Source organism: Penicillium oxalicum, chromosome VIII (genome assembly GCF_001723175.1).
Source record: "Penicillium oxalicum strain HP7-1 chromosome VIII, whole genome shotgun sequence".
In the NCBI taxonomy this organism is placed as follows: Eukaryota; Fungi; Ascomycota; class Eurotiomycetes; order Eurotiales; family Aspergillaceae; genus Penicillium; species Penicillium oxalicum.
In genome coordinates, this window is record NC_064657.1 from 186,067 (window position 1) to 202,562 (window position 16,496).

At 47.9% G+C, this 16,496-nt stretch overlaps 5 protein-coding genes across 5 annotated transcripts; 2 read left to right on the forward strand and 3 right to left on the reverse strand.

The window, feature by feature from the left end:
* Window positions 1-2,632: 2,632 nt before the first annotated feature.
* Window positions 2,633-3,342, reverse strand: POX_h09433 (uncharacterized protein; the record flags this gene model as incomplete). The annotated part of the gene is made up of 3 exons (XM_050118187.1): window positions 2,633-2,742; window positions 2,829-2,933; window positions 3,057-3,342. The coding sequence occupies 3 exons, from the start codon at window positions 3,340-3,342 to the stop codon at window positions 2,633-2,635; spliced, it is 501 nt and encodes a 166-aa protein (XP_049964974.1).
* Window positions 3,343-6,699: 3,357 nt separating this feature from the next.
* Window positions 6,700-8,225, forward strand: POX_h09434 (Laccase abr2; the record flags this gene model as incomplete). The annotated part of the gene is made up of 6 exons (XM_050118188.1): window positions 6,700-6,731; window positions 6,781-6,951; window positions 7,001-7,123; window positions 7,190-7,481; window positions 7,542-7,700; window positions 7,797-8,225. 6 exons carry the CDS (start codon window positions 6,700-6,702, stop codon window positions 8,223-8,225), a joined length of 1,206 nt encoding a protein of 401 aa, XP_049964975.1.
* A 1,114-nt stretch (window positions 8,226-9,339) lies between these two features.
* POX_h09435 (uncharacterized protein) lies at window positions 9,340-11,551 on the reverse strand (the record flags this gene model as incomplete). The annotated part of the gene is made up of 6 exons (XM_050118189.1): window positions 9,340-10,402; window positions 10,460-10,558; window positions 10,637-10,891; window positions 10,947-11,058; window positions 11,119-11,372; window positions 11,439-11,551. 6 exons carry the CDS (start codon window positions 11,549-11,551, stop codon window positions 9,340-9,342), a joined length of 1,896 nt encoding a protein of 631 aa, XP_049964976.1.
* Window positions 11,552-12,275: 724 nt separating this feature from the next.
* Window positions 12,276-12,557, reverse strand: POX_h09436 (uncharacterized protein; the record flags this gene model as incomplete). Its single annotated transcript, XM_050118190.1, has 1 exon — window positions 12,276-12,557. The coding sequence occupies one exon, from the start codon at window positions 12,555-12,557 to the stop codon at window positions 12,276-12,278; it is 282 nt and encodes a 93-aa protein (XP_049964977.1).
* Window positions 12,558-14,796: 2,239 nt separating this feature from the next.
* POX_h09437 (putative copper transporter crmD) lies at window positions 14,797-15,568 on the forward strand (the record flags this gene model as incomplete). The annotated part of the gene is made up of 2 exons (XM_050118191.1): window positions 14,797-15,374; window positions 15,427-15,568. 2 exons carry the CDS (start codon window positions 14,797-14,799, stop codon window positions 15,566-15,568), a joined length of 720 nt encoding a protein of 239 aa, XP_049964978.1.
* Window positions 15,569-16,496: the final 928 nt, after the last annotated feature.

Consider the following 16,496-nt stretch of genomic DNA (forward strand, 5'->3'; position numbering starts at 1 on the left):
CATAGATTACCGAATTCACGCATGTTTGTCTGTTTCACTTAAACCTAACCCCCCCCCCCCCCCCCCCAACGCTGGCCACTATTGAATTTGTTGAGATAAATCCCAAGGGGAGCATCGATTTGAAAGAGCGGAAGTGTGTGAGGAGCAGGACGTTTCTATTTAAAGCCTCTTCTTCCACATGTGCTTTGGTCAAGCTTGTTTAGGATTTCCTGCTCGTCCCTCCCCCCTATGCCGAGGAGATTCTAGGAACCGGGATGAGCGACTCTAGGATCATTTTATAAGCTATGAGCTGTCTAAGTGTCTAGTATCCAGTGGCTGTGTGCATTTATTTGTATGTATCGAGCCCCTATGAGGACGTAAGAGACGGTTCAGGAGTACAAAGTCAGCACGAAACCCAAGTGCCTCCCGACTGCCCACAGCCATGATTTTGTAGGAAGAACAAAATGCGTGCAAAACAGATCATTTAGAGAAGACTGTTCTCTCCTAACCCATTGATCATGCGTCTCGGATGTGAATTGCCCGATTCCATCATTGTTGCTGTGCCATTTACCTCAGTATTCCATGCCTAGCTAGTGACTCGTGCGATTCTAGGCTGCGACATTTGTGCTTCCACAATAATCAGTAATAATTGGAAGACCTTTTAATTTGTCATCAGTGCGCAGTCGGAGATTCGACGATTCAATGCATTATGCGAAGTGAAATATCCATGATCGGAATGTATATTGTACAACCCAACCCCATCGCTCACCCTTCATCTCCCCATGCAACCACTCTTTGAGAATCACATATTCACATGCGCAGCCGGTCATACTATTCTATCACACTCTACGTCACAGCATTGGAGTCCCTGCCTCGGCCAAGGAGTGAGAACAGGCTTTTTCTCACACCAATCCGATCTGAGAAAGTACAGTAAGCAGCCAAACTCCGTCCGCCATCCATCCATTCCCCTCCGTCTTCGGAGCGTGCTCCGCACAGAATCGGCAACAGCGCTTCCTGGAATGAATGTGCTACGGGTCTAGATTACAAAGTGATGCTGCAGCGCCACTCATGCCCATCATTGGTAAATCAAACACCAAACGACCAGACGTACTTATGGAGAAATAGTCCAATAGTAAACACGGCAGGACCGGGAGAGCTTTAAGGTATGAAGTGACAGGGTTCCCCGCAAGCAATGGAGTGTTCAGCAGGAGGGTTGTTCATTCCCTTGTAAATTTGAAGTGGAGGGTAATGCGCTGTCTGGGCCTGCTCTGAGTCTCTACGCGGGACTGTCACGGAGTGGAAGATTCTAGTGAACGGATGAATATTAAAAGTCACAGCACCAGGTGGGCTTTCCTACCTGTTCACTCTTGTAATATCGTTTGACGAGGACATGGCTGTCTGTCCAGCTTGTCAGTAGACAGATTTCTGGAATACAAAAGGGAGACATTCGCCACACTGTGAACATATCTGGTCTCGCTTGACCCACTAAACCAGGTCGAGTTTGTGGGATCAATTTGCTGCTCCTGGGCAGCAGGTAAAACACACAACCTTTAACTTAATGGCTGGATCTTGAAGGGAACATTGAGAAATGCTAGAGTTTTTCTTGACCGCCATCTCTACCCACCTCTATTGTCTTCGGGAGCATGAACATACCGGTGCAACATGTAGATCCCTCGAATTTGGGGACCTCGTGACTAGGTGCCGCAGATTGGAAAGTGACAGAGGTGGAAAATTCACGACTTGACTTGGAGGTTTTCTGCAAGGTTCTTCATAACTGGGTGCTCGGTACTCGGCACACCAACGAATGAAGTGAGAAAGTAGTCGTTCACCCGAATATTAAGAGCTCCTCTGCACCGGTCCACCAAGAGAGCTAGAACAGACGCGCTCAATACATCCCGTTCTGGCAATTGATGATACCCCCCCCGCAGGAATCTAGCGATCAATATCCATGTGCGGTTCTCGACCTTGAAGATAGTTACAATGAATCCGTAAGAGCCTCCCCGGACGTACTTCGATGACCAGCTTAATACAGCCCGCGACAAAGCGAAGTATCTCTTGCATTTGTGGTCTCGTATCGAAGAGCTTCTTGGATTCTTATCCTGGAACGCTACCGGTATATGATAGTCTATAGCAGTCTACCTGAGGGACGGCGTATAATCTTGGATCTTGCATTAGTATTATTACCCTGGTGTAGGGGGCCCAAGGTCGTTAGTAATGATCCACAGTAATGACATCACGTAATTTACAACGGGACATCGGTGGTTAACTGAGGTTCGTGCTCGAAAAGGTACCGATTCCGTGAGGATTTGCCGGAACAATGTGTCTGAGCACTCCCAAGGCAGTATTGAGGGAACATTTAACGAGGAAGTTCGCCTGCAGGCTAGGATATATCGTCGATTTTACGGACCGGACCGATTTCAACTCCGGTCACTGCCTTGTGATAAAGATAAAAATCCGCGCTACGCAGGTTTTACGTCGTTCATGAATTGATAGAAGTTTGAGAGCACGCTGAAGGAGTGAATTTCAAGGGCGAAGATTAAGCGAGGTTGTGATCATAATTAATGTAGAGTCGAGTTTTGTCATGCATCGTAGCAGAAAAGCTGGGCCCTTCGAATGGTGCGAAGGAGCAGGGAGAGTACCCATTACCACTCCACTAGAGGGAGATGGGCTTGAGCTGCACTTTGCTGCAGCTGGAAGGAATATTTGCCTGATAATAACGGTTCAGGTAGAACAGCTGGGGCGCGTTGTGATACCAGTCGCAGACTACGTAGTAGGTACGATTCAAGTCAGCTCGATGTTCTCGGTGGAGCACAAATTCCGCCTCAGGGGGAATAAACGGAATCACTTACCAAGCCAGCCACCGAAACCATAATCTTTCGACCAGACAAAATTGCCCTTGTCGATGGAGAATCCCTCTGTGCCGCTACCAGCGTTGATCAAGATTGGCTCCCACGCTGTTACGAATACCATGTCAGTACAGTTTCTCTTGACAGATCCTCGACAATTCCCACTTCTCGGGCAAAGACAGCTTCTCTCTGGCTCTTGATTTCTCTCTTGTCTCTTGGGTTCACACTTACAGGCATAGTTGGCATCACCAGGCGCAATCATGCCCCACGGGAACTCAGTCTTGAGGTCCGCCAAAGCCATGGTGCCATTAAAGTAGAACGCGCTGGCGATGGTGTTGTCCTTGGAGAGCACGGCATCGTTGAATCCGGCACCAGTGTGATAGGCGTAGACGAAGAGGTCATTAAACTTGGCATTGCTGGCGCCCGCGGTCTTCAAGTGAAATTCCTTGGGCGATTTGGCGACCGGGGTGGCCAAGGCCGCAGTGGCCATAAGAGCGAGGGTTGCGAGGAACTTCATCTTTGCGATTTTTTGGATTGTGCAGGTGGAAGGGTGGGAAGACACGAGGAAATGATTGAGGCGAATGAACCACACTATGTGAAGGCGGATGTGATCGTCCTTTAAATAGAGACTCGAAACGACTGAGGCGCACAGTGCGGAGCTTTTGTTAGTACTGTAGTGTTATGCAGATCTTACGAGCAACGCAGCACGGTCTCCTGGGTCCGGTTCAGCAGGTCGCAGGGTGAGATCATGCGCAAGGTCGGATGGCTAAAATAGCATCACTGCCAGCCGGGCTCGCCGTGTTTCCTGCCTCGGTGGAGAGACACGAAATGTCGCAAAGACGCCTTGTTTTTGCTGCTAGTCATGCAGTGAAGGTCCGGTGGTGAGACTGACAGGATACTAACTCTGTGAACGTGAGGCAGAAGCCAGTGAGTCTACTCTCTCCACACGAGGATGGAGGTGACACTGGGCAAAAAAAGATGAGACATGGAGGAAGTGGAATGGGCAAATGTGAACCATGCAGCTCCGCTAGAGGCGATCGGGTCTGGGTTGGAAGAAAGAAGAACCAGTCGCCACTGTCGTCCCACGTTTTCTGCCGATCTGCGCCCCATTTGGGCTGGTGAAGAGCCAGAAGTTGATCATACATAGTGGAGGAGATTTAAGACATTGGACAGAATGTAGTTTGACCAACTCGAATAAGCAATATCCTCTGTCGATATCATTGGAAGATTAAATGTTGTAGACTGAGACTTTGTATATGACATGTGTACATTCGCCCGCGGTCTTTGTTGATGTGCCCATCACGATATGATGACGGTTCAGCTGTGCCGGCAATGCTTCTCCATTTGCCACTCCCGCCCGAGACTCGTTCAATCCATAAAAAGGATGATCCGTCTGAAGGCAAGTCTTGGAACACTTGGTCAATATGGTGTGTTGTCCTAGCGGTATGATTGGGCATGGGCCAATTTGAAAATCTTCACGCAAGATTCAAGGATATATAGATCACGGCACTTCGAAGTCGATGACCATCAACAAGCACAAAGCAGTAACTCTACCTCTCTACCGAGTAATCGCGCTCGCGCTTTGGGCCTCTCGTACTGACTCGTCTAAGCTGGTTCCGCTAATCAACGTCGATGCCAGTTGAGGGGCCGAAACAGAAGTAGTAGGTACCAGGTACAGTGACTACGCAAAAGTTTAGACACCCCCTCGTGACCCGCTCCCAGACCGCCTAATATAGTGACATACCGCTTTCCAAATCTCGGTGCCAGGAACACACAGAAATCCGTACAAGAGATATTATCATGAGTCATTGATAGTCTATCTAATATTATGCTTACCGGAACCTAATTCCTGTTACTTAATTTTCCCTTCGCTCTGAATTTTTCGATATTATGAGGTGCTGGAGGAGGCTTTACGGCCGGCAGGATATTATGTAATCAGCCAATGTGGGTCCTGGGGTGTTCAAACTTTTGCGTAGTCTCTGTACCTACGTTATCTACGTAGTACTAGTGTCAGATATAGTCTCCCGCCTAGACATTCGCCTCGTGTACGACTCGCTTTCGTGGACGGTTCCCTATCCTATAGGAGTAATTCAAGTCTACTAGACTGGAATTAGGGGCGGGAGCTTATGTATGGGAAAAAAGGGGGGGGGGGGTGTTAGGCCCTGGTGGCCTAATGTGATGCTCTTTGTCACGGGCCAGTGCCCGATATAGGTCACGTGTATCACGAGACCTTGGTATGTTGACGTGGAGAACGCGCGGAGTAAACTCCCCCTCCTTAAGCTTTTTGTAAATAGTATGTTGGTATAGTTAAATCGAATCGAGTCTTCACAAACAGGTTATCTAACTGTTACAGACCTCAAGGAAACGCGAGGGCCGCAACTATTTGAGGGGAGCTGTGAACCAATCACCCCACAAGCACCAAAGGATGGCGCTGTCACGTGTGCCAGGTGGTAGGAACCACTTCTGGCCTCCCGCTAACCATGCGCCGACGTATACAACCTTGACCGACGGGACGACTAGCACGCTGCAAGAAACGGCCACCCTCGCACGTGACTAAAGAGGTATACAGATGGGTATACCGCACGGACTATGGGACTAGCTAGTCCGGTATAGCACTCGACAGACCCATCAGTATACCACGACCACGGAGGACTGGATATATAAGGACACTCATTTAGCATCATGTATTTAGTTCTTCGCGATCAATTGCACATTGCTACTGGGTTACTACCTTGAGCACTCTGCACTTCACAGTTCAACTTTAAGACAAACCCAACCTACAGGTAGGGGATTCACTTCGTGGCAACACTTAGTGATTGACCTACTTGGCGCGCACCTCTGGCACGTCCTGCAAGACCCTCAACAGGATCCAACCCGCAGTAAGGCTTTGCGAAGCAACGGTACGATTGAGAGACAGTCTTGGGATTCGCAGTTGGAACGAGGCAAGTATAACCCGTGGACTTCTAACTCACAGTGACCAGTCGGCACCGCGTAACACTAACCTGCGATACAGAACCCGTGAAATAACACGTACCCTATTAAAAACATCTTAGGCAACAGACTATAAAAAATTGTACCATGACCACCGAATCTTGGAAATATTAGAAAGCTTCAAAATAAACACCGTTTACGACAAACAGGATGATCGTGGTGAACGCATGCTTCATAACATTACCAAGGGTTGTTTCATTTGTTTAGCTGGCACATTCCAGGGCCAATTTTTGCCTGGTAGATATGAAGGAGAAAGAAAGAATGCTTCGAGGACACAAAATCATATTCAAAACCCCGGACGACCCTTTCCGAACGCTGGCTGATTGATTATTCTTGTCAATGACTAACTTGATGTTCCAACCCTTCATCCGGAGAAATGACACTTCAGATATTCTTTACGTTGATACTAGTAAAACACATCATATTTAGCCAGGCAGCACAAGTCAATTTTTCATTGGAACCGACTTGGCAAAATGGATCACCTAATGGCTTCACACGAGAAATAATTTTTGTGAACGATATTTTTCCCGGTCCACCCTTGTATCTCGACGAGGGGGATGATGTGACGGTGAGCACTGAGACACCTGGATCCATTCAAAAACTGTTTTGACCCGAGAAGATAGAAGTGACCAACCATCTCCCTTTTAATCCATCAATTCACTTCCATGGAATTAAGTACGATTGACTATTTAAAATGAACAAACTGCATTGAAATACTCGGCTGACATGAATTGGGGTGTGAAGACAGCAAAATACACCTTGGAGTGATGGTGTATCGGGTCTATCGCAATGGGCTATTCTTCCAGGCGCCAGACACGTTTACAAGTGGAAAGCTACACAGTATGGAACCTATTGGTACCACTCCCATGATAAATATAGAAAAATGGATGGGCTATACGGCGCAATATTTATTCGGTGAGTGCGCTTCTTGTAGCAGGAAATTGAAAGACTTACATGTGTCCAGGCCTGCAGCAAACCGTGAATCGCCTTTCTCAATGATCTCAAGTGATCCAGCTGAAATCGAGGCAATGAAAACAGCGGCATCGAACCCGCAACTGGTCGTGCTTTCTGATTGGGATCATTTGACCTCCGACGCTTATATGCAGGCCATGAGAGAATCAGGATATGATATCTTGTAAGACACTGTTTAGGATCTATTCTAGGCTCGATGCTAATTGAACCAGCTGCTCTGACAGTGTCCTCATCAATGGTAGTGGGTCTGTCTACTGCAAGGCTCCGGAGGAGTTGACGGCGCTACAGCCACCGCAGATTAGACAAGTGGTCAATGAAAGTTTGACTGATAAAGGGTATTTCCATGATCTGTTCCTCGATTTTTCCTTGCAGTGATCTAATTAAACTAACCATTCTCTAAGATGCAATCCATTCCTGGTCACTCTACAGGGAGACTGGAAACACAATTCTGCAGCACTTCCTGAAGGTCTCAACTCTGGATGCGTCCCGAGTCAAGGTGATACAACAGTATTCCAAGTTGATCGTGACGCAGAATGGGCAAGTTTCAACTTCATCAGTGCGGCGGGTATCAAGGCACTGGCTGTATCTATTGATGAACACCCTCTCTACATATACGAGGTCGACGGTCGTTATATTGAGCCTCAATTGGCCCATGAGTTCCCGATATACAACGGGGAGCGGTACTCGGCCATGGTCAGGCTAGATCAGCGCTTAGCCAAGTAAACAATCCGTGTCGCTGGTAATGGCAATCAGGTCATTTCCGGCTTCGCAACCTTGTCCTATCTTGGAAGCGAGCAGAGCTCTTACCAGTCAGTTCCGTATTTTGACTATGGAGGTATCAACACGACTGAGTCTGTGATTGTTCTTAACACGACACATCTGCCACCGTATCCCCCAATACTGCCTGCTGAAGTCGCTGATGAGTTTCACCTTCTAACTCTTGGGAGACTGAACTCATCCTGGGAATGAACATTAGATGGTACCACCTTCCTTCCTGCTACGCTATAGTCTATGAAACCGGCTCTTTATGATCCGAGTTCTCCTGATCTGGCACCGACACTCAAGATCACCACAAAAAATGACACCTGGATCGATATTGTCTTCCAGCTGGAGATACCACCACCAACCTTGCTTCAGCCTCCCCACCCAATCCATGAACATTCCAACAAGGCATTTTTGACTGGAGCAGATCACGGCAAGTTTGTGTGGAGCTCCATTGAAGCTACTTCGAAGGAATCGCCTGAGAGCTTTTTGCAGACACCCCTTTATCGAGACACTTATTTCATGTCACCTAGTGGCGGGGCATGGATTGCGATCCGTTATCATGTTGAGAACCCAGGAGCGTTTCTCTTACACAGTCATATGGAGACACACCTTTCATCAGGCATGGATATGGCGATCTTAGATGGGATTGACGCTTGGCCAGCAGCCATTTGATCAACAAAAGTGGGCTATGAGATTTTAGATAAAGCCGTCAGAGATAGCACATCTGGAGATAAGAATATTCATAATCATTGCTTCTCGTCTCCCCGGTTTTGTACATCAGCTGACTAATCCAATATGTTAGAGAAATACAGAGTGGAGTCGGAAACACTGCTAGTGGATCGTCGGGTGCACTTATAGGATATCGACAAGTCTGCTGGAATTGCTATAAACCCCCAATCTTGCAATTTATGTGGGCATAATAATGACCAATCTGCGGATCTAATACTAATTAGTTAAGTAGTATCTCCTTCGGGGTATTCTGTGATGCTGCTGTTCCGACAACTAGTCCAGACTGGGTCAGGTACTCTGGGTCAACCGTGTGGTCAGCATGACAGTAGATGGTTAACTAACTAGTTAGTTAACAAGACTCATGCCTGCTGACCCAATAGTGCTACGACCAGCGCCGTTATCCCGCATACGAGAAGCGCGACTACCCTCAGGCGGACCTTGTTGCGCCTGCAGATGAGCCTCCTTATTGGACAAGCTAAGACGCACTGGCCGCACCCACTGCTCCTGCGACACACCCGATCTCGTATGCGAAACCTCCCGATTCCCCTCTCTATTTGTATATCACCCCTTGAATACTTGGTGCTTTTTTTGTTTGGGAGGAACACCCCACGGTACACGTGCCCCATCCTCTGCATCACTTCGGTGCGCTGGATGTCTGTCCCATATATATGTCCCGTGATCTATACCTCGGAATCGTACCACGGTATTGCCGAGCCGCTCAGGCCCTACATGGGCTCAAATCTATCAAGTAGATTCAAGTCGTTAGCTAGCTGAAAACGCTTATTTAATTAACCTATTATCACTCGCGTTACTCTGAGGTCTCCCTTGAGTCTTATAGAACAACTCTCGAGCCGTCTCATTGCACCCCGCACGCATAGGTTATGGTTATGGCACAGTGAACGAGTGTCTCCCACTCTTCATTTGATCTCTACGTTATTGATCTGTGATCTACCTAAAAATGATCACGTTTCACTTCCAATAAATAAATGAAAAGTAAAACGCCGAGGCAAAGTAATCTAATATCATTCATTAATGTTCCACAGCATCGCAACATCACCTATGCCCAAGAAAAATGTTCACAATGCAAATAAGCCCCCCCAGACTTCGACCCTTTAAGAATGTTCAAATTGACGTCTGCAACTGCATTGCGAACATCATTCTGCATAGTCGTCGGGCCGCAGACATATACGCCAAGCGACTCACTTGCTTTCACTACCCCTGCCGCTTCTCGAACGATCGAAGGGAGCTGTGGACGGCCTTTGCACTCGTCCACAGCCATGGGGATTTCTGCTTGGTTTCTGAGATCACTATTTTTCTCTGGCAACGTCTGCTCTTTTGAAGAGGAAGAAGGGTCTTGAATCATGTTGATAGATTCGATGTCTTGTATGGTCTCACCAGTCAAGTGTACCTGGATATGGAGGTTAGACAGCGAGTTTATCCCCGCGTGCTCTGCCAACAAATTGCAGACAGCTCGAGTATAACAAATCTTGCTGCTAACATCTCTTGTCGCCAGAATGAGCCGCAGCGAGCTGGGTCCTGACTTTCTGCATGCACGATGTGGCCTGCTATCACCCGCTTCCTTCTCGCTGTCGACTTCTACAGCTCGGCCGCATTCTTCGTCGGCGGGTGTGGAGTGGTACGCGATGAATTGCTCGATGAACGGCAGTGTCCAGCCAACGCCCGAGCCTCCTGCGATCACGAGGAGATGATTGCTGTGCGCGTAGGGCTGCATGTTAATGCCTCCGCATGGACCGTCGATCAGCACAGGGACCGTGGCATTCGGGTGTTTCAAGGCGTGTTCGTAAAGCTGCGCGGTAAAACCACTTTGATGACGGATGTAGAAGACGAGTTGCGACTGGACACCTGGATTTGTTGATGGCAGGGAGGAGATGGTGAACGGGTGTGCCGAGAGCGCGCGTAAAAGGCCGAAGCTCGTGAAGCGGAGGAAGCAGTGTTGTCCGGGTCTCCAGGTAGAATTCACGGGGATTGTGATGCGGGTAAAGCCATTGTCCTCCACGCATATCTGGGCTGTTTGTCGGATCCCGTGCTCGAAGCAGGTGCGTAGCCAGGAGTGGGCGAAACAAGGTACATATACAGCTGCCGTTGCTATAAAGTAGTGCCTGTGACTATGTCAGTGTTTGTCATGGAGGATTGTTGCGGTGGCTTCTTGGACTTACCAAGAGGTGAGAGTATAGTCACAGTGCCAAAAGAAGATTAGAACGAACATGGCCGCAGCGAAAAAGTGTGTTGACTTGAAAATCTCGTAGCCGAGTTTTCTGCGTGATATATTAGCATTAAATGATGGCGTTTCGACGACTGATCAAACGTAGTCGTTCTGCAAAGTTTTTACGTACCGGATTACACTGTGAGATGCAAAAGTAAGCCAGGCCTGGAAGACGAGGGCGACAATGCCTGTCCAGTAGAAGAGGAGGCCCATCTCCACTTCCATCATCATGTCATGAAATCTTATATGGTAGACGATAAACGGAAAGGTGTGCATCAGTGCAAGAACGAAAAAGGCATAGGAGATCCATCGGTGAAACACCTGGAGCTTCTCATGCGAAACACCGGTAAAAAATGTGATCCAGCTCGTCTTCGTGGCAGTCGCACTGTACAGAAAAATTAGTCTCCCTCAGAACACATCGATTGCGGGGGGAAGCGGACAAGACAAATGGCATGCACGCCAGCGCCATCCAGCCCGATCTGGTTCCCAATGGGGGAGAACCGCCAAAATCGAGACTTGGCCAGTAGTATGGCTGGGGAATGAGGTCCATGCCTGGAGGTACCGCGATTAGCCCACGACATGTTATTGGCACCGCGTCCTCCGTTTGCTTACAAAAGAAATACACAGCCCCAGCCGCACCGAGCAGCAAAATCCCTACGGGTGCCGAGTTCCACTGCAGTGACTTGATGTGAAAGCCACGATACGATAAGTATCGGATCATGGCGATGCATTTCTGCCATAAACGAGGACCGCGAAACTTTCGATATCCTAGTAGTTGCGATGATACGTGCCCGATGATAAAGATCCCCAGGGTACACATGAAAAAGGCTACCGTTGGCAAAGCGTAGAAGTAGTCCGCAATGTACCTATTCGATGGATCCGGAGTCAGAAGGTGAAAACTATGTTGGGGATGACCGAAGCGAAGTTCTCACCAGAAATGCCACCGACGCATGTAGTATTCGCATTGTTCCGCGGTGAAGCCATCGCAAGTGAACTCGCGACTCCCGGTCAATTGCACAGGAAGTGTGAGCCAGCTTGCGGCCATTGTGATGCGAAGATAATAGTTTGCAGTCGAAAATTGCGGTGGTGCTGTAAAGTGACTTTAAAACCAATCTCCAGTCGTGAGTGTGTAAACCGCGCGGGCAGACTTTTCTTCCCAGCAAGGCTGGATTTGGTATAATTTGTCGTAATTGGTCCCGAATGGCCCAGAATCTTGGCCTCCCCAGAGCGTTTAACGTCAATCAGAGCGCCCTATAAATAATGGATTATGGCGTCTCCTGCCATAATATGATAATACCAGAGGGCAATCGCAATGCCTCCTGATAGTGTGGGTCAGGGGGGGGGGTTTCCTCGGCGGGTCCGCGCCCCAAGCACGAGGTTAGTGAGCAGATTTGAGCTTCTTGACAAGACTACCCATCGGTTGGTCGCGTGTGGTTCGAATCCCCGATACTCATCAGATTCCAAAATCTTGCACCGGCGAGCGGCTGAACCTCAGAATCTGGATGCTCGGTTCAGACGATCTACCCGGAGCTCTTTCCTGACATCTCTTGATACGGCACGGTCCTCTTTCTTTGCACCGATAAGCCCATGATTGGCAATGATTCTGGTGCGCTGCTTGAGGCGTTGGACTAGTGCCTCTGACTGAGTCTCCAAGACCCATTCTCACCGAATGCGCGCTCCCCCTCTTAGTACTGTAATACTGCAATGCTTTTCTTCACCCCAACATATATACGACATCTCGACTGAAATCTGTGCTTTGAGCTTTCTTTTCACTTGCTTGTCAAGAACTGTTTCAACCGCTTCAACCCCCGACCTTCGTGCGCCACCTGATCCAAGAAAGCACCTTGCGAGCGCGAACTCTCGCTTGGCTCGATCTTTAGCCATCTTTTTTCTCTACCTCTCTTGCTCTTGGATTTACGCACGATCACAACACAACCAGCTTTATTGCCGCTCATCATGATGGATATGGATATGGCAACGTCGACAGCAAGCTCCATGTCGTCGATGGCAACATCCACTTCGATGGTCATGAGTATGCACTCTATGGACATGGTTTTCTTTACCTCCACGAGCACGCCCCTCTGGTCGTCTGCCTTTACCCCAAACACCACTGGAAAGTATGCTGGCGCCTGTATATTTCTCATCGAGTTAACCGTGATATTCCGGGCATTAATGACATTCCGATTAAATTTCTTCAATATTATGGCTGCCCTTAATCAGAGGTGGAGTGGAGGTCTCCTTCGTCCCAGCGTAGCCGAGACCAAAGTTGAGACCCGCCCGTTGAGAGCGGATGAAGCCGTGATGGTCGGCGTACATGGTAATTGTTGGAGTGGCTTATTTACTGTCAGCATTGATATCCCTACGGCTTTCTGTGATGGATATGACTGAACTTTATTTAGTATGCTCGCGGTAATGACGATGAATGTCGGTTACTTTCTGTCAATACTTGGCGGCGCCTTTCTAGGCAGCGTGCTCTTCAATCGTTACATAGGCAGCGCTTGGGTGCATTGAGTCCGACAAAGCCTCCGCGAGAGTCAGTTTGGGGAGCTACGCCGTGCGTTCATTATCGCTTTCAGCTTCACACTGAAATAAGAAAGGGCGCTGACCACACCGTCTCGGATACCTCCATGAAGAAGCTGGGAAAAACACCTACACCGGGAGAGAGTTGTATATCACTGGCTGTATCTTCACGAAGCTATCTGATCTTGCGAAGAAGCTAAGTTGGAAGGCCGCTGTTTGCCTCGAAAATAATACGAAATAAATGAAGACCTCGGTCTCTCTCTAACGGTCCGAATGGATCCGTCGAAAAATCCAAATCCTTAAAATTGTACATGGTGTTTGAACTTTCGCATTTATCTTAGTCGTCCAGGGTGGAGAATCCCCATGATCTAGGAAAACTTGCAGATTCATCTCGAGTATTGTCGCCCAAAGCCGTCTTCTTATCTCAATTTTAAATAGAGATATTGAGTTCGGCTCGGAGGAACCGATTTGGAGTTCTATTAACAGGGCACAAATCACAAGTCTCTGTGTTCATATCCGAGTTTCGTTTCGGCCACAAGCTGTCGCCTTGTGCATTGTAACAAACATAATCTCTGCATCCCCATCAAGTCGAGCCGTTTGTTGCCGGCTGACAAGAACTAGTGCTTCTCAACGTAGTCCATCCATTTTGAGAAACGTCCAAGAGGAAATTGATTGAATCAAGGTCTTCGATTAAATTTTGGGTCGTGGCTCATTCCCCAAGGATAATCGCGAGCGTGAGGATTTTGAAATCGAGTGTTTACCGTCTAATGCCAGCACAGGTATTGTGGTACTGTTTCTGAATGACGGTATGTGAATTACTTAATAAATCTTTTCCCAAGTATTGAAAATAGGCAGTGCCCAGGAGGACAGTAATATCGTGCGAAGGGAGAAGATTACCAGCTACTAAAGCTTTAGGCTACTTTCCATGATGTTTCGGCGCTTTCTAGCTTCGATTTTGGCTTCCACCCTCTGACAGAGCTCCTTTTGGCCACTAAATTATTTGGGTGAGTTTATGACATAGTACCGGAATGGAATAGGCCCGGAATTTCATTCACTGTGTATTGGTAGCTGAGCCCTGGTTATAAGATGCAGGGCATGCTTGCCGAGGAATGGAGCGACGGACCCCATCCCTGGCATTGGAAAGGGCATGCCGGTGGTTGAATAGAATGGCCTTCCCCTTGCTCCATAGCACGATAAATCTTTATCCCAGGGAATTCAACTTTGTTTGGTGAGATCGATTGTTGGCGAGAGTTCTTGCCGACAATGCAGAGCATTGCTCGATTTCTACCATGTATAGATTGAGCCAGCAATATGTGGGTTGGTGAGTCGGAATGGAAAGAAGAATAACAAATGCTTCATAGGGAGCATACATGGATGCTGGACCGGTGAGATTGCTATGTAAACCGCATCGAATACAAATGTGATATGAGCACATTTGCGCCTTGGAACCCACAGAAATTGGTCATCGTCGAATCATACATGAGACGGGAAGGAACCAGAGGCTTCAAACCTTGCAGCCAACTGCAGACGCACCCTATTTGAAGCATTATTGCAAGTCATGGTGCGCTGACTTACGCATCCTGTGATTGTCTTTGTTTTAGGACTCCACAAGAAGCTGTACTTTTATTCATCGCGTGACGGCGAATCATCCCAGGGCACAATATGAGGTGAGATTAATCCGTCAGAAGGCTCTATGCTTATTATGTCTTATATAGCTTGCAATTTTCCCACTTTTCATTCACTGTGCTCGTGCTAGAACCCGCCCGCAAGATGGATCATGTGAAGGGCATGATGGATCACAGTGAGCGTGCTAAACATGGCACTGGCGACACCGGGAACGGTACATATATGGCCATGCCAATGGTCTTTACCTTCAGCACTAAGGTCACAATCCTATTTAGCTGGTGGTCGACAAGTACGGTTGTCTCATATGTCATTTCGCTGTTTTTTCTCATCCTTCTCGCTTTGTTCAACCGATTTCTTGGGATTTTGAAACTTCAGTTAGACAGAACACCAACTCATTCGCATTACAAACCATCCGATGTACCCAAATTAAGTTTACCACCGTCCCGATGGACTCAAAATCAGAGTTCCAAGGATCGCGGGAGTCCTCTTCCACCTCAGTTGGAGGTTAATCACGACACGGACGGTCATGCTGCTTTCCCCTCGACTCCTTCGCTGGGGCCTACTCCCCACCTCTATTCCGATCAGCGTGAGCAAGAATCTCATGGTGTCGATTCTCATCCCCGCTTTGATCACTCGCTTCGCCCACATAGAAAATGGAACTGGTCGCAGGACATAATAGGTTCTATGCTGGAGGGCGTCCGCGCCCTTACAGGGTATGCATTGTATGTCTATGGCTCGCTAAATAATAACCTACACGCACGAATGATGATCCAGGATGCTTGCTGTGATGACATACAACGTCGGCATTCTCTGTGCTGTTATTATGGGCATCGTCATTGGAGAAGTGTTCCTAGGCCGCTTTTCAATCCCGACTCCATCTTCTCGGTGGCAGGATAGAGCATGCCATGATGGTTAGAGCACAAGAGGAGTTTAAGGGCACTAATGCTTCTGGATCCAGAGAATAATTTTGATATCTATTACCCCCGAATTTAAATTTGTGTATCAAACTTTTGTGTAGCACCGTACGAAGTACTCGTGTATGGTGAGAATGCAGCGCTAGTTCTACTTTGTCTAGAACCCGCGCAAAGTTCCTCAAATAGGCAAACCAGGCTGACAGCGCTCTCCCGATCACGCTCGACAGCCATCACGCATCCCCTACCGTGAATTTCCCACCTCAAAGGGAAATACCCTTCTCCAGCCTCAGGTCTATTTAAAATGCCGGGGGCTCCATACTCCAGGGGCTGCGAATTTTCGGAGAAAGAGTTGAACATGTTTTAACAAAACTTGCTCCACTGTTCGCTTGCGTTGGGTCTAAAGCCCATATGCGAAGGTGACCGCTTAAGAGATACTTCGAATCAATCTACGTGTTTTCTCATTGGCCTATGCAAGCAAATGCCCTGGAATATTGAACACCCCATTTAGCACACGCTTCGATTCGCCTTGACAGGAGCGGGCATTAGCAGACAAAGAATACTGAAAATATTGATATCGGCGTAAACACTGAGCTCCTGGGCTAAAACACTTCATCGCGTGTCTTAGCGGCGAAATTACCAGCGGATAGGTTTCTACTCTCTGACTTGTAGAATAGCTAGTTAATATTGTTGCGCTTATGGTATATGTTTGGAAATTTTTCAGTATGGTATTTATATCTTTCTTCATCGACGCCCAGGTTTCTCTAGTGACCTCGTCTAGTGGCTTTTGTTGGCCTCTAATTTCTAGATACTAATCAGAAAATCCGACAATCGAAAATTGAAGCTAAAATTAGAATTGCTGTTTCAATGAGAGGTCATGGCTTTATGTCAATCTACCCCAATGGTAGTTCCTGGTTTGTTTCATCGAAATTT